This window comes from Pogona vitticeps, chromosome 1 (genome assembly GCF_051106095.1).
Source record: "Pogona vitticeps strain Pit_001003342236 chromosome 1, PviZW2.1, whole genome shotgun sequence".
Taxonomy (NCBI): Eukaryota; Metazoa; Chordata; class Lepidosauria; order Squamata; family Agamidae; genus Pogona; species Pogona vitticeps.
Window position 1 is genome coordinate 183,620,368 of NC_135783.1, and position 23,990 is coordinate 183,644,357.

At 42.0% G+C, this 23,990-nt stretch overlaps 2 protein-coding genes across 6 annotated transcripts in view; both read right to left on the reverse strand.

Annotated features, from left to right (window-relative positions):
- The window catches only part of LOC110089021 (caspase-10-like), a 29,778-nt gene extending 19,506 nt beyond the window's left edge, over positions 1–10,272 (reverse strand). The window contains exons 1-2 of the mRNA XM_020811757.3: positions 10,216–10,272; positions 8,016–8,099 (exon numbers count right to left, since the gene is read on the reverse strand). The gene's annotated coding sequence lies outside the window, so the exon portion shown is untranslated. The remainder of the gene's footprint in view (positions 1–8,015; positions 8,100–10,215) is intronic.
- Positions 8,016–23,990, reverse strand: part of CFLAR (CASP8 and FADD like apoptosis regulator) — a 44,112-nt gene continuing 28,137 nt past the window's right edge. For 4 of the 5 annotated variants that reach the window (XM_020811751.3, XM_020811749.3, XM_078379817.1 and 1 more), the window contains exons 9-10: positions 20,395–20,872; positions 16,308–19,186 (exon numbers count right to left, since the gene is read on the reverse strand). In XM_020811751.3, the coding sequence (XP_020667410.3) occupies positions 19,051–19,186; positions 20,395–20,872 (614 nt within the window). In that variant the 3' untranslated portion in view covers positions 16,308–19,050. Of the gene's footprint in view, positions 8,100–16,307; positions 19,187–20,394; positions 20,873–23,990 lie in introns of those variants that run through there. The other variant, XM_072978949.2, reaches the window with a different exon arrangement.

Genomic DNA, 23,990 nt, shown 5'->3' on the forward strand with positions numbered 1-23,990 from the left:
TCAGAGTACCAACCTGAAAGGTTCAGGGGTCTGTTGGTTAGCCAGAACTGATGGGTTCAGGGTCTGTGCTTTAAGTTAAAGGTTCTAGGTGAACCAAACTGTATGCTGGTGTGTGTGAAAATAAGCCACGTTACTTTATTTTATTCACCTGATTGCTTATTTTTCCCTGTGTGTATTTAAAATAAACTTTATTCTTTTTGTTGTTTAAAAATCCATCCCTGGTCTGTGTGACTTATTATAGGGAATGGTTGGTGGCAGCTTAGTAACTGTGTGATAGATCCCAGTAGGTCTGGGTTTGTCACAATATCTATGGCAGTAGCAAATGTATATTATAAATGTATATAAATGTATATATCTGTATGCTAGTAGCAGACATCATGCTAAAACTGCAAGGCTAACGTCCAGTAAGGATGATCATTAACCTACTGTCTATTGTCTCTGGGTAATGTAGTTGAAGTGTATACCTCAGGAATGTTTACATTGTCTGTATATTTGGAGTTATCGGTGTCTGTTTACTATTAACTGTCTGTTTACCAGCCTGTCTGTTTACCAACCACTCTGTTTACTGATGCCTTTGTATTCAAGGAAATTACCTGGCTCTGTTTACCAGCACTCTGGTTATTCTGGCTGTGTATTCAGGAAATTAAATGCCTCTGGTTAAAATAGTATTGATTAACTAGAGCAAATGTAGTAGGGGATACAATAAAAGAAGAGGAGGCGGGGGAACAAGAGATTCCGCCTCTGAACAGCTGCCATACACTCGAGTGTCCCGTCATTTCTTTTCCCCCTTGCTGGTCAAGGAGAAAGATCCCTGCCCTGAGGCTTCATCTGCAAGATCCCTACTTCCTCTCATCTTGCAGATCCCGACAAAATGGTGCCTTCTCTGAGGAACACTCTCGAAGACCACCTACTCATCACGCCCGGTGTGGAAGGGCTACAGCGCGCGCACGCATCCTCTGGATCCCGATGAGTAGGACTGAGGTCAACTTTCGACAATTCGCGCTCATCTCGCCTGGCACAGGCCCCAAGACGCGTCAATCATCCGCAAGGATCCCTCGGGTGAGTGGAATTTGTCAAGTAAGACACCTACACGTTTAGCAACATGGGAACTTCTTTATCAAATCTTCAGGAACAATTTGTAGTGTGTACTTGCCTCCAAGACACACGTAACATCTTTTTCGATCCAGAATTCGAGGCTAATCTGATTAAACAACTCCCTCAAATTCTGCCTCCACTCCCTTCAGCCTCTTTGGCTTGCCTGGAGCAGCATGAGAACATCTCCTGGGAAATCCAGGATGAATTCAAAGCACTGCCACCTCAAGCAACTGAGATTGATAACCATCCTTCAATGGATACAACAGGTGCTTGTGCAGAAACTGGTGTCATTTCTGCCCCTCCTATCACTGAGGGAGCAGCAGAAGCACAGAGAGATGTGCCAGTTGTTTCTGCTAGTTGTGAATTGTTCCCAGCTCAAGGCATCCACAAACTGCAAAGCAGTAACCAGGACAATGGGATGGACTCTTTATCTGCCCCATGGCTTAACGACTGCAAGGCCTTGATAAAAGATTCCTTTCCACCAGCAGAAGGACTCACTTGCCTTCCAGAATGGCAAGATTTAGCATTTAAGCAAACAAAAATTAATGCTGGTGCATCCCCTGATAGTCCTCTAATGTTTATGGGAGGAGCTGCATTTGCTACTGCTGTTCAGCAAAGCTTCATGACAACAGCTTTAACTCAAGCAGCAGAAGTATCTATAAACGCATTCCAATCAGCAAATCAAACTGCATGCCTGACTCCCTTCCTTGCTGGTCTGAAAGAATCAGCAGCTACCTCGGAATCTCCGCCGGTTCAGCCAAAGTTGCATTATGTCCCAGTGAATTGGGACCCAGGCCCAGATTTCTTTGATATCATAGACTGGGGGTACAAAAGCAGCTTTACAAGCATTAGATGCATCATATAAGGAAGGGGAGGAAGAAGAGAATCTAAGGGGGGTAACTGTTACACACCAACATGAAGCTTGTTTTGAACTGCTTTTTCCATGTGCTAATCCTGTTTGAAAGAAAAGTCCTACTCAGCCGGACATGGCAATTATATAGATCACCAAAGAATGCCTCCCACCTGGACAGTAGAGAGACTAATGCTGCATATTGGGGTGGGAGGAGGCGAACCAGAAAGTTTTCCCCCATCACCTTCCAATTTGGAGAAAGCATTGTTTACACTCAAGCCACTTGTAAGGATCCAAATGATGTCCTGCACACTCTAGGTTCCATGTTCTTAGAACTACAAATCACATCACACCTTGCATTGCTTCCTGAGTAGCTTAGCATATGGGACTTCATACAAGCCTGCATTCCTGTCTCTGCCTTCCCGGAGTAACAGTGTCACATCCCTGAGAAAATGTTTGTAAATGCTGTAAATTGTCAAAAATGTTTGTTTTTCTTTCTGCAGGATAAGGTTGATAAGAATTTCAGAGAAACAATTCTTAGTTTTATACTCAGAATTAACTGCAGTTTTAGCCTTTGAGTTTTTCCTACTATGAATTTAATTTTGTTGTAGACACTGTATGTTTATTCTTTTACATGTCACAGTTTTCCTTGAAAATTATTTTCTAATGTAATATGAAAACTTTGTCTGTTTATCCCTGAGACAGAGAAGCATATTATTCCCTACAAGTAGGCCCCAGAGTAGGCAATTTTGTACACTGTGATGCTGATCCATCTGACATGCTTGCCTGTAGAAACATATTTTCAGTCCAGGGGAAATTTAAGGGCACTAGCAGGCAATTTTTTAATTCAGTCAGTTGTACAGTTTAAGAACTTTGCCCCAGAGCCAGGCAGATGCATACAGACACCATTTTTTACTACTCATCCCTCAAAATAAGTTGCTGTTCTTTTGCCAAGCTCTATATGTATCTCTCCAGTCAAGTGTCATACAAGAAATTCATGGTGTGTGTGTCTTCAGTGGGGAAGTTGTCTGTGTCACATATTTCTATGCAAAAAATCTGTATACCTTAAAATGTTTTGCTTTTGCCTCTTAGCAGTATATTGTGCTTATATATCTGAATAATTAGTGATCAATATGTTTGTTTTTCCTGAATGCGGTTATGTACTTGTTATGCATATCTTATTGTAATTGTAATTTTAATTATCCAATATTGTGTTTTCTTTAATCTACACTATAAATTTAATTCTCTTGCCAAGATTCCAGGTTTCATTCCATCTGAACAATGTTTTAAAGTTGTAAAGAATGAGTTTTGCCTCTCAGTGCAACAAGGAAGCAGGTTTGGCTATTTGAATGCTTCCCTTATTCCCAGTGGCCTGGAACATGCTATTCTGCCCTCTGCTGAAGATGAGCCTGACTTCATACCATCATACCTGGACTCAGAATTTTCAAATGTTTACAACAGCCATTGTCTTCAACAAAATAAATAAAAAACGGTTGGGATGTGGGGAAATTGTATGCCTTTAAAATGTATATATCTATGGCAGTAGCAAATGTATATTATAAATGTATATAAATGTATATATCTGTATGCTAGTAGCAGACATCATGCTAAAACTGCAAGGCTAACGTCCAGTAAGGATGATCATTAACCTGCTGTCTATTGTCTCTGGGTAATGTAGTTGAAGTGTATACCTCAGGAATGTTTACATTGTCTGTATATTTGGAGTTATCGGTGTCTGTTTACTATTAACTGTCTGTTTACCAGCCTGTCTGTTTACCAACCACTCTGTTTACTGATGCCTTTGTATTCAAGGAAATTACCTGGCTCTGTTTACCAGCACTCTGGTTATTCTGGCTGTGTATTCAGGAAATTAAATGCCTCTGGTTAAAATAGTATTGATTAACTAGAGCAAAAGTAGTAGGGGATACAATAAAAGAAGAGGAGGCGGGGGAACAAGAGATTCCGCCTCTGAACAGCTGCCATACACTCGAGTGTCCCGTCTCTTCTTTTCCCCCCTTGCTGGTCAAGGAGAAAGATCCCTGCCCTGAGGCTTCATCTGCAAGATCCCTACTTCCTCTCATCTTGCAGATCCCGACATTTGCCTGCTTGCAGAAGGACACCAAAGATGGGCCTAGCCTGGCTTCCTGTGGGAGGGAGTTCAAAAAGTCTGGGAGCAGCATCAGAGAAAGCTCTCACCCATGTACCCCACCAAGTGCACCTGTAAGGGTGATGGGATCGAGAGGAAGGCCTCCCCGATGATCTATACGGTGCTGCCTTTGAAGAGTGTCCGGAAACTTCAGCCGTTTCGAAATGCTGCAGCCAGACTGTTGACTGATGCTGGTTATAGGGAGCATCTTAACTTCCTTATTACAACAGCATCACTGGCTGAGAGAAAGGACCTTCTCAGTGGCTGCTCCCAGGCTTTCGAAGGCACTGCCCTGAGAAGACCAGTTGGTCCCTTCCTCCGTGACTTTCCATTCAAGCAGGCCTTTAAGTAGTAAGTTATCTCATAAATGCTGTTTTTTAAACTTACAGGTTTTTATTTTATTTATTTAAATTAAATTTAAATTATATAAAACTTGGTTTCTAAATGTTTTAAAATGCTTTTAAAATGCTTTTAAAGGCTGTTTTTTTAACTTAGTTTTTAAAAAATTTATTTAATTTATTTAAATTAAATTAAAATTAAATTAAACTTGCAGGGTTTTTTAATGCTTCAGAACTGCTTTTATTGTTAAATCTTAATGTATGTTTAATTGATTTTTAAATGTGCTATCTATACAGTGTTTTTAAAATTGTTCTTTTATCTGTTCTGAGCTGCCTTGGGCCTCCTAGGGGAGAACGTCAACATTTAAATCATTTAAATAAATATTATCACCCCAGCAGGCTCATAAAGGGGCACATGGTTTTTGAGATAGCTTGGACTATTAGCCTAGGATTTCCCGCTGCTCTTACTCGTCTAAACGTTACCATTCTCAGAAAGAAGTCTAGCAAGCTTCTGAAGGGTTCCCTTTCTGCTGTCATACATAATGCTAAATTATAATTTAAGTTATTTATTTTTTCAGTTTTCGTGACCAACAAATTGCACTTACTGGTGGCAAAAGTAGCTGAGCAACAAAATTAATGCAGAAAGAAATTGCCATTATAAGGCATGGATGTTTTTTAGACTTGGTGCTAAAGCTAAGCTAATTCTGAGAGCAAGAAGCTTTGGCAAGCAAACAAAGTTAGTTCTCTTGTGCATCAATATCCAGTCAGAAAGCAAGAAATAAAACAGGGGCAAGGAACATGTGGCCTTCCGTATCTTGTTCAACTGAATCCCCATCAACTCCACTAATTCCATGGCTCAATTCTGGCGCAACAACCTCTGTCTCTCTTGACATACTGTTCTCCCAGTGACTACTCTGTAAAGTGGTGGCGGGAAGGGGAGAAGCATCAAAATTCAAGAGAGAAAAGAGAGCCTGCCACCCACTCCTGCCATTCGTGCAAGACCTCTGTGGGCTGAATGGAAGAGGACTCTACTGATCCAAACTACAATACACTGAAGATAAACTCATACTTCAAGATGATTTTGGAACAAGGAACCCGATTAGATCTGTTTATCCTACAGATGTACCACCATTCCTTCCCAAGCATACGTGACCTCATCAGATTTCAGGAACTGTGCTAAAGATCAGGCCTGGCCAGCACTTGGATGAGAGGAAAATATCAGGGAACTCCTAGTAGTGGCTGGGAAGAACCACCTCTCTACAATTTTGGAGAACCATTCTGAATCCGGCAGGAGAACACTGGGCTTCCTGTGTTCCTAACCTTGTAAGTTGTATACAAGGATCATAATTATCCTACTGCAGGATGAGAAATATGTAGCTGCTCAACACTGTTGGATTGCAACTCCTGTTATTTCTTGCCATTTGGATATAGAGGCTAAGGTTGATGGGCCCTGTAGTTCAACAACACACATGAAGTTGTACATTCTCTACCTCTTCCCTGCTCTACACTCCTGTTCTCCACCCAGTAGCCGCCGCCTCCTCTACGTGAAAGACTCCTCTGACTGACAACTGTGCACAGGGCTATTTGGTCTGCTGTCAAAATAATGGCCTTGGATGGGCTTAAAACGTTGAAGTAAGCTTAGAAGTGAGGGCATGGACAATAATTCTAAGCCATAATAGTGTGCCCCCAAGTATTAAAAATGCCACCATCCATGAGAAAAGTCATCACCTTTACCTTTCTCCAGAGCTAACAACTCATTTTCAGAGAACCAACTTGGGTGCTGGATGGGAAAAGTCCATATATCACACCAAGCATTACTGCGGAGTAAAATTCCCGTTTCCAGATCAACACAACAGTCTTATCTGCACTTATTTAGGGGCAAATAACTTAATGGAGATTACATCAGAATATGACCAGGCTGCTTATACAATAAAATGGATGGGGCTTCCGATATTTCTATTGCTTTCTAAAATAGTTTTCAGAAAATGTGAGGCTTGCAAACTTTGTGACAGTACTGCCCATCTCTTTTAAGCACTTACAAGCATCCCTACTCCCCACTAATTGAACATCAATTTGTTTAACGCTACTTTGAAAACACAGTGGTGCCCCGCATAGCCACGATAATCCGCTCTGAAAAAATCGTCGCTATCCGGATTTGTCGCTATGCAGGGGAAAAAACCCATAGGAATGCTTTAAAAAACGTTTAATGCGTTCCTGTGGGGAAAAAACTCACCGCTATGCAGAAATCCTCCATCTGGCCGCCATTTTCGCTGCCCAGTAAGCGAGGAAAGGGCGCGAAAACACTGCGGGCAGCCATTTTGGAGCCGCCAATCAGCTGTTTTTAAAACATCGTTATGCGATAATCAGTAAGCGAAACATTTACTGATCATTGCAAAGCAATGTTTACCCACTGAAAACATCGTTATGCGATCGCTTTTGTGATCGCAAAAACCTTGTCGCTATGCGGATTCGTCGTTAAACGGTGTGCTCGTTAAGCGAGGCACCACTGTACTGTATAAAAATACTTCTGAAACTGAAGAGAGGCAGGGCTGGTGCCCCCTTATCAAGCCAGCCCTTCTCTCACACAGGGAAGGAAAGCTTCTTCTAAGAGGGTGCCCAGAGCGCTGTGACATAAAACCATAATCTAAAACCATAGAGAAAATAACAACAGCCTTGACACCACCCTGAACAAATCACAAATTTTATTTGGCATGACCTTTCCAGCTTGCTTAGTGGACGGCAATCGATGGCAGCCTGTGCCAGAGAAAACATGTTGAATTTTTAAAGTGTCACCAACATTTAAACTTTTTTTTAATTTTGTATTTAAAAACTAGAAAGATACAAAAAAAGAACATTACTACAAAGAACATCTTAATAACACACAAAAACAAATACTGTACAATATAAAAATATTATTTTCATCTATCTGTTCCTTCTGTACCACTATTTATTTAAACCTTGTAAGATCTTCACATTTATATATTTTTACCCAATATTTAGTGCACTGTTCTCACTGAATAAAATTAAACCAGGATATTTTTTTCGATCCTAATTCCACTATTACTTGTTCTTTATTAATCATATTTTCCAGCCAATTTTTTAACCTAATAATTTGTTTCTTCCCTAATAGATTCTTCAAATTCCATTTCAATTTCTCTGGGAAATTCTCCAATTCTACAAGTGGATATAATGGGGAGATTAATGGAATAAATTATTTCCTATATGTATTCTAAATTAATAACATTTCTTTTTTTAAAAGGGGTTTCACATTTTTCTGTAATGCTCTTATTAGTTTGTTTAAAAAGAATGTTCAAAGTACCCACCAACTGCCTGCAATTCCAAACTTAACCATAATAAATTATTAGGATGTGCTATATCTGGAATATATCTTATTTTATTATTTGTGTTATATAATGTTTAATTAGGAATACCTAACCCCCCCGATTTATACCATTTTATTAATCCTTGCTTTTTTACCTCCATTATTAATCATATTTTGCCAGTCTCTCAACTTTTCTTCTACTGTCTTTATCACTAACACCATAAATAAAAAATTAATCTTAAATAAAATCTTCATTTTACATACCATTAAAGTCCAATCTTCCTTAAATCATCCAATTTTGTTTTAATTTCTTGCTTCAAGACATGGATATGGATGTGATAGAACAGACTGTTAAAGAAGAATAGAGATGTTATTAAAAATTTAAAGATCAGAAAGATCCCCTGGAACAGATGAATTGGAACCAGAGTATTATAACATTTCTAGGAAAACGTTGATACCTAAATTAAATTCCCCTTTTAATAAAATAATGGAAGGAGATGAGATAGATTCATTAGGTATACTAACTCCAAAAACAAATAAATATCCAACACATTTGGGATCTTATAGATCTTATACAGTACTAGCGAAGAGAATAATGCTAAATATGTTAAGGTAGATTAAGGTAATTTTAAAGCAGATATATAGCAGATTTGACTAGGAGAGTACCAAATGTAAATATTACAGAAAAACAAAGTCTGGAGGCTGGAATAATCTCATTAGAAAATTTTAAGGCTTCTGATTGTATGGGATGGCCAACATTAAAATGTAAGTATACTATGTTTTGGAGAACTGATAAATGTGTAATAAATCAGTTACGTTCAGAGAACACAAGCACCTGTTTTAGTATGTAAGTGATGGGAGGAATAACAGAACAGAGAGATACATCTAGGCCAAGAGCCCTGACAATGTTTGCTTTAGTTATAGAATTAGTGAGTGTTATTAGAAAAGATACACTAATTGGTGGTACAGGTTTTAATGAAAAAGTTAAGATTAATCTAAATGGTGATGATACTTTATTGTCAATAGAGAATCCAATTAGGGTGATGGACTGAGTTAAAACACATTTGAAAGAATTTCGAGAGATAATGGGGTTACAGATAAATTGGCAAGCTTTCCCTGAGTGACTGGCTGTCTGAATGGGCTTTTTTTATCGGATTGTTGCATCCTCTACTGCTTTGAATGTGTTTTGGTGTTGGTTCTGTTTTTTTAGCATGCTGTTTGTTTCTTCCTTTTTAGTACTTGTACACTTGCTACTGATAGCTTTAAATATTGCCTTCTAATGATGTAAGCTGCCTTGGATCCTTTTTAAGGAGAAAAAGGGTGTAAAAATATTTTAAGTAAATACATAAACAAATCTGAAACGATGTTATTTAATTATGATAAAGAGAAAAAGGAAAAAATTAGAAAAAAAACGCTGACGATTAAATATGTATTCAGATGTAAACAGCTGAAAGAATTTAGGATTGAAAGAAAGAAAAAACATTTTGATAAACTGAAGCAACTTTGAAACTTTCTCTTCCTCTGCAACAGAACATGGCTGTTTCTTCCTGAGCATTTTCTCCACAGAAAAACAAGGCCTCCCATTTCAAAATGAAAAGTTTCACTCGGAATCAAACGTACTGTATGTGCCTTTAATTTATTCCTGTTGCCTGCCATCAAGTTGGAAATGATTTACAGGAACTGTTAATAAAGCTTTCAAGACCAGATATGTAAGAAGTGGTTTTCCCCCAGGGTGCCACCCCAAGTTTCCATGGCCAAGGGGGGATTCGAACCCAGGTCTCCCCCCCCCCCCGAGGCCTAGTCCAACATTCTTATCGCACTCACTACATATCACAGTGGGCATCCATTTAAGGGGCATAAAATAAACTCCTTTTTCCCCATGAGGTGCAATAGTAACAAACGAAAGCCAAGGAGACCCGTTCCCATTTTACGGGGAGTCCAAGGCCGCTTGGGAAACAACTTAGGACGCACCGGAACTAAGAAACGAAGAGTTTTTGAAAAGTTCCTTTTTTTGGAACGACAACTTCCCGAATCCAAATTTGCCCCCCCCCCTTTCGCCCTGGGACGCCACAGAAGGGTTTAACAGCTAAAAAGCAAATAAAAACTCCGGAGGCTCCTCAGGACTTCCGAAGCATCCTCAAAGGCCCTGCCCGGAGAGTTTCTTGGGGCAAAAACGTCCGCCATGTTCTTGCAGGCGTTACAAACGCCGGACGTTACACTTAACTTTTTTTTTTTTTTTTTTTTGCCCCTTGTTGCAGGGCGGGAGAGGCTGAAAGAGGGGGCTGGGGAGAGAAAACCCCCACAGCCCCTGATTTTCTGAGACATGGAGAGGAGGGGGTCCCATCCCCACCCGAAGTCTATACAGAGTTGCGCCCTATTACTTTCCAAACGATTCATTTAAGTGTTGGATTTAAAAAAAAAAAAAAAGGTCAGGATTAAGCAGAAGCGTTCTTTAGATACGTACCCACGTTCGGGTTTTCCTCCGACTGACCATTCAAAAAGAAATAAAAGAAAACAAAACCACCCCCACCCCCGCGACTCTTGTCACGCTCGAGCAAATCCCACGCGAGACAGAAGTTCTTATTGGGACGCAGCAGCGAATCCCATCAGGGGGGAACCCGCGTTTGCACGGACGGCCAGAGGGCGGGGCGGGGCGAGACCCGGGCGACTCCCGGCACCTCCTCGCGCTCGCTCGGAGTTTTGAATTTCCTGGTTCGACGCTTCTCTTCCCCCCGCCCTGCCCCCCCGGGCGCGTGCTGGCCGGAGCCTCCCCGAGCAGAGAAGAAGCCCCGCCCCGGCTCCGGGTTGGGAAACCGCCCTGAGCCTGGGAAGCACGTGATTTGCCCGCCCCTTGCGTCTTAGTGGCGCGAGGGAAGAGCGAGACGAGAAAACGAAAGCGGCAACAACAGCTTGAAGGGCGCTTTACTGTACTGTATTTTATTGTGAGTTTTCCCGGCCACCCGTCCACTGCTGTGGGAAATTCCATGCCGTGGGAATTCCCACAGGCCTGCCTTTTGGAAATCTCCTAGTTCTCGCTGTGTTCTTTTCTAAGTCCCTCGCAATCCAATAATTCAAGTTATCTGTTCTAGAAACTTCCCTGGTAACCAGGGTGAAGCTGATGGGTTAGTAGTTGTCCAAATCCTTTTTTCTTCCTGTCTTTGAAGATGGAGACATTTGCCGGTCTTCAGGGCCTCACCTGTTCTTCCAGATTTTTTTGCAGACTGAGGATCTCGGGCCTACCCTTGAAAGGTCCCTAGAGTGCCCATGGATAGAGTTCATCTGCCCCCCCCCGGGCCTTAATTCGTTTAAAGTACGGCAGCCAGGTGTTCCTGTACCAGTTAACTTATCTTGAGCCACAGCAATCTGACAACATAAGTGATATTTTTTTTTCTCCTGGTGGATGATTGTTTTCCTTTTGGATGAACGCTCAGGTAAATTAGATGTTGAGAAAGCCCACTTTTACTCATTAACATCGCTCCACCCTTTCCCCACAGACCTACCACCTTGTTCATCATCTTGTTCCAAGCATAGCTGAAACCCTTCTTTCTTTGTTTCAACTTCTCTTGTTAAGTCTGAGCTCATCCCTTCTGACCGTCTCCCTACAAATACAGGTTTACTGTTCCTTGGTGATTGGCAACTCCTCCTTTCCTATCCACACCCCCTTTTAAGCCTCAAGTCACCCCAAACTCCCCTAGGCAGTTACACTGCAGTCTGGAGCAGATGCATTCCACTTTTCTTTCAGAAAGCACTTGGGATTAAGCCTTTAGCACCTCACTTTTTAGAAACCCTCACACACTTTGAGCTCCCTTCTTTCAGAATATTTCTGACCCTGGGATCTCATCTAGTTTTCTTTCTTTTTTTAAAGTTCATTGAAATCAGATTTCTTAAATGTCCAGAACGTATGCTGTATCACCATCAGCTTTGCTTTTTGTCAGTCCTGTATAATGAATCCCAACAGGATGTGGTTACCCAAGCTTCTTACTCTCTGCGTCACTGGCTTTTTAAGTTCTTCGCTATTAATGACGACAGGTCTAAGACAGCTGGTCCCCTTGTGGCTTTGTCCATCTTCTGGAACGCGAAGTTGTCAGCAAGGCAAGTAAAAAAAACTGTTGGGATCTTTTGTTCTTGCCAGCAATGGATTTCCCACAGAAATTAGAGTAGATAAATCTCCCATTTCTCTTATATATCACTTCTTTGAATGTTTGGTAATCTGGTTGAAGAAAGCATCATTCAAGTGTCCAGCCTGGCTTGATATTTGTAGTGATGGTATTATTGTTTAGCCTCTCCTTTGACTTTTACCCGAAAGCTCTCCCCCATGTACTGTGCTCCAGATCATGGATCTCCCTTCAGTGGTCATATTCCATTCCTGGGTTTCATCCCACCAGGTTTGAGTAATGCCCATGAAATAATCTTTGTTTTCCATGCTTTCTGTATTAATATAGCAATATTTGTAAACATGGGTCATTCCCTCCAGCTTCTTCTATATTGCTCCTCCCCCCCCCATGTCTAAATCTATTGATGGATTGCTGTAGCTGTTTCTGATGCATCTTGTCCCTGGTTCTTGGTGTCTCCCTGTCCTCTGGAGGTACCATTTCTGCTCCCTGCATGATTCAGTTGAAAGCACAAGGGACCCAGTTTCTGAGATGTAACAGATGTAGTTCTCCTGTCCCCTGCATCTTCACACCCAACTGAAGAAACATACTTCCTGATACAACCTCTAGGCCCACAGACTACTACACTCTGTGTTCTCTCCATAGGGAATAACCACCACTGCCACATATCCTAATCTGGGAAGTGGCAGGAATCTCTAAACTGCAGGATTTTCCAGAGCTATCTCTATGCTTGCTGAAGCTTGAAACCACCATCCCTTTTTTTCAGTGAAAAAAGAATCACGCTAACACTATTCCTGTTTTGGTACTCCAAAATTGCTGACCAGTGGGAGACCTGATACTGACTGTGTAGCACCAGAAACACTGTACTTCCTGCAGTATAGTTCTTGCTTTTCTCTATTACGTTCAGTGGATCTATTCTTTACTGTAATAATTAAAATTAGCCATGTACAACCTATTCATATTATGGAATTTAATGGCAATTACTCCCAGGAAGGTTTGCGGCATTACTCACACTATTTTGGGTCTGTACAGCTCACAGCATTACTTATTGCAGCATTACTCACACTATTTGGGGTCTCTAAATGTTAGCAGCAGCCCTGGCTACCACTGCCTCTGGGATCAATGTCTCCGGCTATCACACTGTCTTTTACTTTCCTGCTTTCCGTACCTGGAGACAATAGGTCAACTAGAAAAACACAATGCTCTGCGTCCCAGTTTTGATGGAACAAATACTGTATACCCTCCAGTTCTAGAGAAGGGCTTGGGCTTATTTCCGACCTACCTCTGCATTCCCAACAATCCTGTGAGCTATATCAAGCTGAGTGTGTGTGACTGGTCCAAGGTCACCTAGTGATTTTCATGGCCAACTGGGCATTTGAATCCTAGTCCAGCACTCTAACCTTTGCACCACACAGCCTCATGTGTTGGTAGCATCTGGGAATACTTCATCACAGACCACAACTTCAGTTGTCCCATCACCTCAAATACGCATTTTTAAAACAGAATCTGGTGTTTGTTTATAATATTTTACCCTGCCTTTTCTTCTAGGAAAGGACCCAAGTTGGCTTATAGCACTAAAACATGATATTCAATCTAAAAACTGAATTGTTCAAATATTAAATGAATTAATAACATATTACGAATTTTAGGTAAAGCATTAATAAAAAATAGAAGCAATAAAATGCAAACATTCATTTTAACACTTCTCTTAGACAGTACCACGAATGAAAAGCCTGTCTCAAGAGAAGGACAGCAATGATGGAGCCAGCCTGGCTTCCCCTGGGAAGGAATTCCAGAGTCTGGGAGGAGAGAAGGGCCCTCTCCTCTCCCATGTCCTCACCAAGTGCACCTATGAAGGCAGTGGGACCAAGAGAAAGGCCTCCCCTGATGATCTTAATGGCTGGGAAGGCTTGTAGAACAAGACAACTTGGACTGAAATCAGTTAGGGCTTTAGAGGTTAAAACCAGCACTTTGAATTGTGCCCAGAAATGGACTGGCAGCCAGTGGAGCTGCTGTAACAGGGGAGTTATGCGACCCCTGTAACCAGACCCAGTTAACAATCTGGCTGCAACATTTTGGACCTGTTGGAGTTTCTGGAGACTTTTCAAAGGCAGCCCCACATAGAGCACATTACAGTAATCCAGTAAGATGTGTGTCACTGGCCAGATCAGATCTTTCCAGGAACAGGAACAGCTGGCATACTAGTTTTAACTGTGAAAAGGCACTCCTGGAGAGAGCTGAAATCTGAATTTCAGTTTATTCACCCTCATCTAATCCACTACTGATACAGTGGTGCCTCGCATTACAATGTTAATTCGTTCCAGCGAAATCGCTGTAGAACGAAAACATCGTAATACAAAAATAAAAAGCCCATTGAAACACACTGAAACCCCTTCAATGCGTTCCAATGGGCTGGAAACTCACCATCTAGGGAAGATCCTCCATAGGGCGGCAATTTTCGGTGGCTGTCTTGTGAGGAATCCGTCCCAGAAAACAGCAGGGAGTCATTTTATTTATCTGGTGGCCATTTTGAAACCGCCAATCAGCTGTAGAAAAATCGTCGTTTTGCGAAGAATCGGTTCCTGAAGCAGGGAACCGATCATCGCAAAGCGAAACAAGCCCATTTAGATCATCGTTTTGCGATCGCAAAAACGTCGTCGTAATGCAGTTTTGTCGTAATGCGGGGCAATCGTAATACGAGGCACCACTGTATCTAGACACTGGTCTAATATTGAAACACTAGCTAATATTTAAGAATTACTGGTGGCAAGTAATCAGCAACATACTTCCACAGTCATCTCTGAAGAGATCCTGTGTCAGCTAGAGACAGCTGGTTATGGTTTAATACTTCCTCCAAAGAAAACATCTAGAGAGACCAAGGTTGGGGAAATATTGAGTTCTTAAGGTCATTGCCATGAGCTGGGAGTATTTTTATTTATTTATTTATTTATTTATTTATTTATTTATTTATTTATTTATTTATTTGATTTCTGCCCCGCCCCTCTAGACAACGTCTACTCGGGGTGGCTTACAAATAAAACACAACAATATAAACAAATATAAAATCATAAAATTTTCAAGTTATTTACGATTATAATTACAATATTAACACTTAATTAGAAAGCAAGACATTGCCAAGATGGCATACCAAAAAGAAAAAGAAAAGGACTAGGGATGGAAATCACTTAATTTAATAACCTGGAGAGAAGTTGTGCGTGTGTTTTACAGACCAATCCTCAGGGGAAAAAAACAGCTTGTAAATCTTTAGATTAATTGTGAGGAATAAAAACAAGCAACGGCTTTTAAGACCAATTTAATTCTTCAAAATCAGGTACATGAAACGGGTTTAAATGGTGACCAGATTCTCCCCCCTATTAGTGGCAGGGAACTTTGGGCCCTCTGATAACTTTGAACGACACAGTCTCTTGATACTACAGTGGTGCCTCGCTTAGCGAGCGCACCGTATAGCGATGTTTCCGCATAGCGATCCCTTTTTCGGGATCGCTATACGGAAACATAGCTGATCTTCGCAATGGGGAAAACCCGCATTGCGAAGATCGGGTATTGCGGCGGCCATTTTGAAGCCACCGAGGCTCCAAAATGGCCGCCAGAAGCCTGGAAATGGCTGCCGGCAGCCGTTTTCACGCCCTGCCCTCGCTTAGCGAGGGCGCGAAAATGGCTGCCGGCAAGGGGAATCCTCACTGAACGGGTAAGTAAGCAAGGTATTGGAATGCATTAAACTAAGTTTAATGCGTTTCAATACCTTTTCCCTACCCGTTTAGCGACGATTCCGCATAGCGAGGGTTAATCCGGAACGGATTAACCTCGCTATGCGGGGCACCACTGTACTTGTGATGTATTCAGCTCTCCATTCCTCTAAAAGAAATAGAGAAGTGACAACAGGGAAAGAATGGGGCCTTTTAAGGTTGGGTGAGAAGTCCTCTTATCATGATTACAATTCACATATGTTTGAATGTTTGAATGAGATACATATATCTCATTTCATGAGAAAATCTCAATGATTTCTGCAAAGGAAAGCTACCTTCACATCTGTTAGGCATGGTAATACACAACCCTTCCTAATTCTGTATCAGACCGAAGGGTTCATCTATTCAGAAAAAAATATCTGAGAGTTCTCAAAGACATCAGCATTCTGAAACACAAAATATGAGCAAACAGACAAAACTGGACAAAAAAAATAAACTTAAAAAAGTATTATTTTTAAAGGCTTGTTAATAGAGAATTTTACTATTTAATAATAAGTCCCATAAAGACGAGAGGGATAATGCTAGAACTGCTGGATAGCTCAGTGGTTTTAGGCATCTGACTGTGGAGGTAGAGGCTGGGAGTTTGATTCCCACACTGTGCCTCCTTGACAAGGGCTGGACTCAATGATCCAGAGGGTCCCTTGCAGCTCTGCAGTTCTAACACAGAGCTATAACTATTACTATTATGTGTAGTATTTTAATAAAAATACGGTGACATGAAAAATCCCCCCACTTTTGAGCAGAGTAGATTACAATATTTGTAATATTTGTTTGTCCGGCAAGGTACATATCTTCATGTGGCTTTTGTTGTATATCAGTTGCTCCAGTATTTGTTATTGGATAAAATACTAAACAAGCAAAGCAAACATTAATATTTTATACTGACAAGAGCTTCGGAAAGTTTCTTATGTGGACTACAATTCCCAGAATCACCCAGGCAGTCATTTGGGGAAGTCTGGGAGTCGTTATCCTGGGAAGTAACTATTTCCAGCTGGATGCACAACACAGGCTTGGCGTGCAGACGGTCCAAGATTCAGTCTTTGGCATGTCTGGAGAGCATGAAGGAAGAAACCTGCCTAGAACCATGAAAGGCCACAGTGGAGGCAACCCCAGGACAGACAGACAGTTGTCTACACAGTAATGAGTTTCATAGGGCAAGCCACCTAGATACTTGTGACCCAGAGTCCTTTCTGCAGAATGAGGTGCATCCAGACCCAGGCCCTTGGTTTCCCATATGCTTCAAGATATCTTTCAGCCCTCCTTATGCTTTTGTGCATTTTCATGTCAATTTACAAATGCAGGACAGGAATTATAAAAGTCCTTGGAAAACCAAAAGTGAGAATAACCGAGTGAATCCAAGAAGGTTATGTGCACAAACAAGCATTTGAATTGTATATGGTAGGGCCGGAGTCTCCAGAAACCTGGTTTAGCGTTTTGTATAAATGTAGCCACTGCATTGTTTTAAATCCTGTTGAAGATTATGGATCTGCTCAATTTTTAAAGGCAAATTTATTATCGTATGTTGTAGTGCAGAGATGAAGCTAGTATAGTGATGATTTAAAAGGCTGAAACAATTTTTAAAATTTCAATTTCCTTCAAAAAAAAAAAAAGGAGACCAGATAGTTAATAATGCTGCAGTTATTCTGGATAACTACTGTATCAGGCAGCTATTTTTATTACTGTCTTCACAGAAGAATGTAGCTTATAAAAGTTATTTTTTTCTGAACAATAATCCCCAGAACTGGCTAAGAATTCTTGGGAGTGGCAATATAAAAGCAAAATTTCTAAACTCTGCCTGAAAAGTGGGATATACATGTAAAAGGTATTCAGGCAGTCTGAGAGCAATTGGGTTTGTGGAGATCTAATTTAAAACAGGGAAAAACTCTTCACAAACAAATTTCCGGATACAGAAAAAAAGTATCTTTTGTTAGAGCTGAAATAAGGAATAAGGAAAGAATAAGGGGGGGGGGGAGTATCTTTTGTTAGAACTGGAAGGAAAAAGAAAACACAAAACTAAAACAAGGCACCACGTGCAAATGACTGGAATTTAAGAATGAATTCTTGGGGTTTTCTTCACCACCAGAGGGAGCCAGGAGCTCAAAAAAGACTGACTTTAAGATCCTGTCTGCCAAGGTGAATGGGTCGGAAAACTCACCTTGTCATCCTCCCCCACCTTAAGGAAATGTTCAAAAAAATTCAAGCAGAGACTTGTTAACTTTCACGGAGAAGCTGCAACAAGTTACACTGTTTGCCTTCTGCAGGCATAATTACATAACATAACATGGCCATAACAGGGTCTTTAAATCATAACGCCTAACACTATCAAAGCAATCACCAACAGAACACAAATTCTGATGCAATCCCATATCAAAAATATACTTCTGACACCCCATAACTTAACAGCAAATTCACATGTCCCCAAAGAGCTTCTTCTGTATTCTTTCTCAAACTATCACAGACCTACAAGAGCTTAGTCTTTCACAAATCCAACAGTGGCGCCCCAATTCTACCGGAGGTCTACTGCTTGCCCACATAAGGTAGAGAGCTACACTCTACACCCTCTCTTACACTTAAATAATAGATGTAAAAGGCAGAGCAACCGACTAAAGCAATCACGCAGGGATTCTCTCTTAATAAATCTGGCAACAGGCCCGTGATGGTAGAGGCAGAGCTAAACTCAGATCGAGAAAAGATGCCGAATCCTGGAGTCTGCCTTGGAATTACATACACACAATTCCAACTGATGTGTTTCTGTATCAAACGTCCTTAACCTAGTGCCATCTAGACATGCTGCATGCAACACAACCCCAGTAATCTCAACCAGTATGGCCTCCGGGATGATGAACTATCTGGAGGGCACCAGGCTGGAGAACGCTGACCTTCTGACTTTCAAAATCTACAAACGGCATGGTTACAAAAGCAAGCCTCAAAGATCTCCCTCTTTCTACGTTCTTGTGGCCAATGGTTTTTCTGCCAGGAGCCCCTCTGACCGAGCAGTGGTACTTCCTTATATCATATATGACTCGATTTGGCCAAGTCCCCCATTTCTCTGTTGCTCCTCCATTACCTCTGGCTCACTCTGGGTGCGCTGAGACTGATGAGTGGGGCATCATATAGGTGTATAACCCTTGACTCCAAACTGGCTGAAGGGAATATACTTCTTTGAAGGAAATCTTAATGTCTTTAAAAGGCAAGAGTTTTATTTTTGGGTTTTTAAAGACAGTGCATCTTTACCATGGACACTTATACCTTGGTAAAGCAGAGTAGTGCACTGTAGGCACAGATCTGAAGTGCCTTATGTGGACTAGCGGCTTGAAAGGCACAACGTGTTTCTGACTACACATGGATGGCCAGTGAATGATTATCTCCGCAAGAAAGGAATCTGTTGGACATACCTATCTCAGGTAAAGGCTTAGATGTTTAACTGGTAGAAAGGAAGAGTTTTTTCCTCAGAGTGTGCTTCAAGAAAAGAGAATATAGCTCTGTTGGGTTAGTCCTATTCCTCTCATAAACTCTGTTGTTCAGTTCCACAAGAATATCCAGCAGAGGAAATTTCCTGTAAGGAAAAGAAGAGGGGCGGGAGTGGAGAGAAAAACAAACAAACAGAGGTTTCAAATATTGAAGAAAAGATCATGATGATGATGATGTGCTGCCAAGTCACTTCTGACCTGTCGCAAGCCTCCCAAGGGTTTTGTAGGTCTCAAGTGCTCAGGTGTGAGGTTTACCAGTCTCTCCTTCTGGTGGCACAGCAGGACCGCGCTACTTGCCCAAGACGATGCAGGTGGCAGTGCACATAATACCACAATCCACACACAAGCCCCTGCTGGTCTCCGCTGTCCCCTTTCCCAGGAGGCCCAGTGGAGATTCAAACTCCTGCCCCTGGCTCTGCAGCCATGAACTTCAACCCACTGAGCTAATCACCAGCAGTGTCAACAGACTCTACAACTTCTAGTATTACTTGCCTGCGTCCTCTTTGTAACATGTTCCCAAGCATTACCCACTGAACTGGTTAAACCTTAAATCATGCATACTCAAAATAAAGTTCCAGTGCCTTAAACAGAGCACACTTCCAGGTACATGTTCGGGGAGCTGTGGCATTCAGGATGGCTCTGCCCTCCACGTAAGGAGATTTCATTTCATTTTACTTGATCTTATTTTATTGCAGGACAAAGCACGTACTGTAGAAGCTTTGCGTTTGGCCTACAATCCAGGCAGCTTCACCCAAGAAGGCCAATGGCAGGAGACTGTGGGAACCTTAGTCCAAAATCTCCAAAATACCAAAGGTTCCCTCCAACAACTAAAAAAACCACAGAACTCTTATCTGCTCTGAGCTAGAAGGGTTGGGTCATTTGTGCAGAAGTACTTCCCACTGCATAACAGATTTCTGCTTTGGCTTCCTTCCGACACGAGGAACGGGGCCTATTCAAACCACACAATGGCTACCCTCTAAAGCCCTTGAGGTGCAAGGCCCACCTGCTGGCTTCTGGAAAGTCACAGAAGAGAACAGGGAAGCCTTGTACTCATGGGCAAGAAACACATTACGATTTTCAGCCAAGCATCCCACAATTTCCATTCAAAGGCAACCTGTGTTCTTTACCATGAACAAATTCATGTCACATGAAAATTTGCATAGGTTATCCTTATTCTCAATACTTTATTCTACATTGAAGTGAAAACTAAGTTCCATGGCCTGCACCCAACTCCACATTTCTTCAGGCCTAATCAAGAGAATGATCTTGAACCGCTTCTAAAACCTTTTCCTACCTTTTGTGCGGGTCAGTCAAAAGCTTGGCCAGAGCCGTCAGATAGTACGAAGAGGAGCCGGGTGATTTCTCTAACGCAGAAGCATCCACCATACTCTGGCTCCAGAGAATGTCTGCTACCTGCGGGATCGTACACAGGTCTCCATCTGCCTCGACCAGGCTAGTATCGTCCTGCCAACCTCCCGACTCGATGTAGTTCTGGATGAAGAAGAGCTTCGGTTTTCCTAAGAGATCATTACACATGCCGCCAGTGAAAAAGCTCTTCACCCTCTCCAGCGGAAACCCTGGAACGAGCTGGTCTGTGCAGAAGATGTTCTGATGGTCTCCTCGGCTGACCAGGATACAAACAAAGCAGTCATAGTCTTTGTGCTCTTTCAGTCTCGCTGCCGTGTGCAACTCACGCACCATGGAATCCACATTCAGGAACAGGTGACAATGGACTTCAAATCGCAGTGCCCGAAAGGTGTCCGCCAGCATAGCTGGAGAAGAAATGCAAGCAAGCAAGAAAGGTAAATACATTCTCACCTGCTGACTGTCACTGTCACACTAGCCGGGGAAAGGGCTCTCATCAGCAGGATAGAGATACAAAACCCGTATTTGAGAGGGTTGCACTTTCTGTGAAAGGCCGGGGACAAAAGATCACAGTTATAGCTGCCCATCAGCAGAGCTGCAGCTCACCAAACTCCGTAAGTAGGAAGCAGTCCAATTAAAATATCTGGATTATCTTCATAATGAGATAAACAATATTAATCACAAGTAGAGATGGGCATGAACTGACGAACCGGTGGATTGTGCTGGTTTGTTTTTCAGCCAAACAGGTGTTCAGCATGTCCCAGCTCAACCTCCTCTGGCGGGCACCCACTCAGAGGCAGCACCCTGGCTTCCCTGCTCCTCCTCCTCCGAGTGGTGCCTCTGAGTGGGCGCCTGCTGGAGGAGGCACAGCTGGGAAGTGCAGAACACCTGTTCGGCTAAAACACAAACTGCCATGAACCACCAAAAAAGACATACATATAGATATCGACCATGCACATAAGTCCTGTAATAAATACTGCAAGGTATTCTCATCTCTGAAAAGTAACGTTCTGGTTTAGGGGTTCCAGACAGGTATGCCATTCTCTAGGATACTCCATTTCATGTGCCCCCACTCCATCTTCATTCTTCCTCCAACTTAATTAATTTCTTTGGCAACTGAGCATGCTCAGTTCATGCTGGAACTGTATCCCTTTCTTAATAAATTCAAAACATGCCCAGCAGAGAGCAGTATTGCATACTACCAAATACGAACCTGAAAATAAGCCCTAATATGATTTTTCAGGATGTTTGTAATATAAGACCTACCCCAAAAATAAGCCCCAGTTCAGTAAAACCCGGCCCTCCACCACTGTGCAGCAACCAGAAGATGACATGACTGTATCTGAATAAATGTAGATTGTTGTCAATGAAAAAAAATCCCCTGAAAATAAGTCCTAATGCATGTTTTGGAGCAAAAATGAATATAAAACCCTATCTTATTTTGTGGGAAACACAGTGTTTGGGATCCAATTTAGAGCTTACACCAAAGCAGGGAGGCATAGCGCTCCAGTCAAATTGCTGAACAAACCACGTCACTTATCAGAAAACTTCACATGGAAAAATTGTGCCCTGGAGGGTTATCAGCAGTAGACCAGATGCAATGAGAAATGAAGCAGAAATGTCCTCCTGCCTCCACCTTCCTTTAAAAAATAGTCTTCCCTAAAAGGGAGATGGCATTTTCTGTGGGATAACAAAGCCTCTTCTGCCTTCCCTACAACTATTCTGCTAGCTTATGGACTTCAGAGGATCTAGAGGAAACTGTATGTATATATTCATCTAGATTCTAGGCTATCATGTTGGGTGATGGGGAATGAAGCTATTTCATGCATGATGAAACCATCTCCACTGCAGTCAGCTTTCTTCTCCGTATCCTCTCGAACTCATCTAAAGATTAATGGAGTCCAGAGACATTAGGGGTGTCCTTAGCCTTTAGGCATTAGTAGTTATCATCTCCATCCTCTTACATGGACCATGTACAAAAAGCAGAGGAAACCACATTGGCCATCAGGTAAAATTCCAAAATCAGTGTCAGGGGATGCCTAGATGCTCTTTGTTTTCCACTAACAAAGAAGTCTGGAAGTTTCACCTAAGACAGAGATGGTGCTGAGTTTACGGCTAGGTTTTATATTTCCAAAAAGAAACAAAATTTCCCAGCCTTTTTTGTTCTCAACATGCCAAAAGGTTACTCCAGGTAAAATCTAAAGCTATTGTTTGGTAGAGAGCCTCATTTGAACATCTGCCAAGTCTTCCACCTCCATTACATCTCACGACACTGTGCAGGCACCATAATATCAATGCCAGTTCTTCCGTTCTCCCCATAACCCATCTGCTTTTTGTAATATGTCATCTGATTATGAGATCTGCAGGTCTCTAAAGTGTGCATGCATTTTGATGCTCATTGGGTTGGCCCCGCACATATTTTAGAATTTCCTTGGGACTCAGAAGTGAAAACTGACTTGCTTCTGAGAAAAAACATACAATTGCTCTGTTAAAGTGCTCAAGTGTGGGGTCAACTCTTTTGCGCCTCTGGCCTGTATTCTTTGAGGTATGGTTCTCTTATGAGGACTGCTCTTTTACTAGATCTTTGACTGGTCCCTGGTTTAAATGCAAATCCTTTGGCACCTTTGCTTCCGTCAGCAGAATGCCAGTTCCCTCAGGCAAACTCTGGACAGTTTTACAAGGCTAGAACTGCTAGGCTGAAGCCAGAAGTGAAAAAACAAGGGTAGCTCTACTTTATTCAAAATGGTTCTTAAGAACAGAGCCCACTGCTTCAGGCTGAGTCAGATCAATGGCCCATCTATAGCTCAGTACTACCAACTCTGACTGGCAGCAGCTCCCTTGGGGGTACCAGCAGGAGGTTTCCCAGCCCTACCTGGAGATGCCAGGGACTGAACTCAGGACTTCTGCACCCAAATGAGATACTTGGCCACTGAGCTGCACACTCTCCTTTCTTAACTGCCACTTTGTCAAGACGTTCCAGGCCAAATTGCATGGCTGACAAGACAAGTTGTACCTTTATTGCTAACAACATCCGTCTCAATTTCTCAAGGCTTTGTCTTTATGTAAACAAAACAATGCCCATCCGTGCACAAGTGAAAGGTAGCATCATTTGGAGGAATTCCCAGTTTTGCAAAATACCAAAGCAGAAACATTTGGGAGGAAAAAAAAATCAAAACCAAACTGCCAAAGGAGGACTAGGGCTAAGCTACTGGGGCTTCTGGGAGAAAGTCCAAAATCAAGTCCAATTACCCTGTTACAGGTCAAGCTTTCTCTTTCCTTGCATTAAGATAACTGCATGAAACCTGTTCCAGCTGGAGCTCACACATAGGGGAAAGAGTGAGGTGAGCCAAATTACTTTGCAGAAAAGTTACTCCCTTCTTAAAGATTGAGGGTAACTTCGGATTTGATTCGTACAATGGCATCGAAAGATCAAGAAGGTTGGATGAAGGGTCTAAAAGTAGCTCCAGACAATGAACAGAGCAGCTCAGCCTAGTCTCTCTTAGGAGAATGCTATGCTCACCAGTT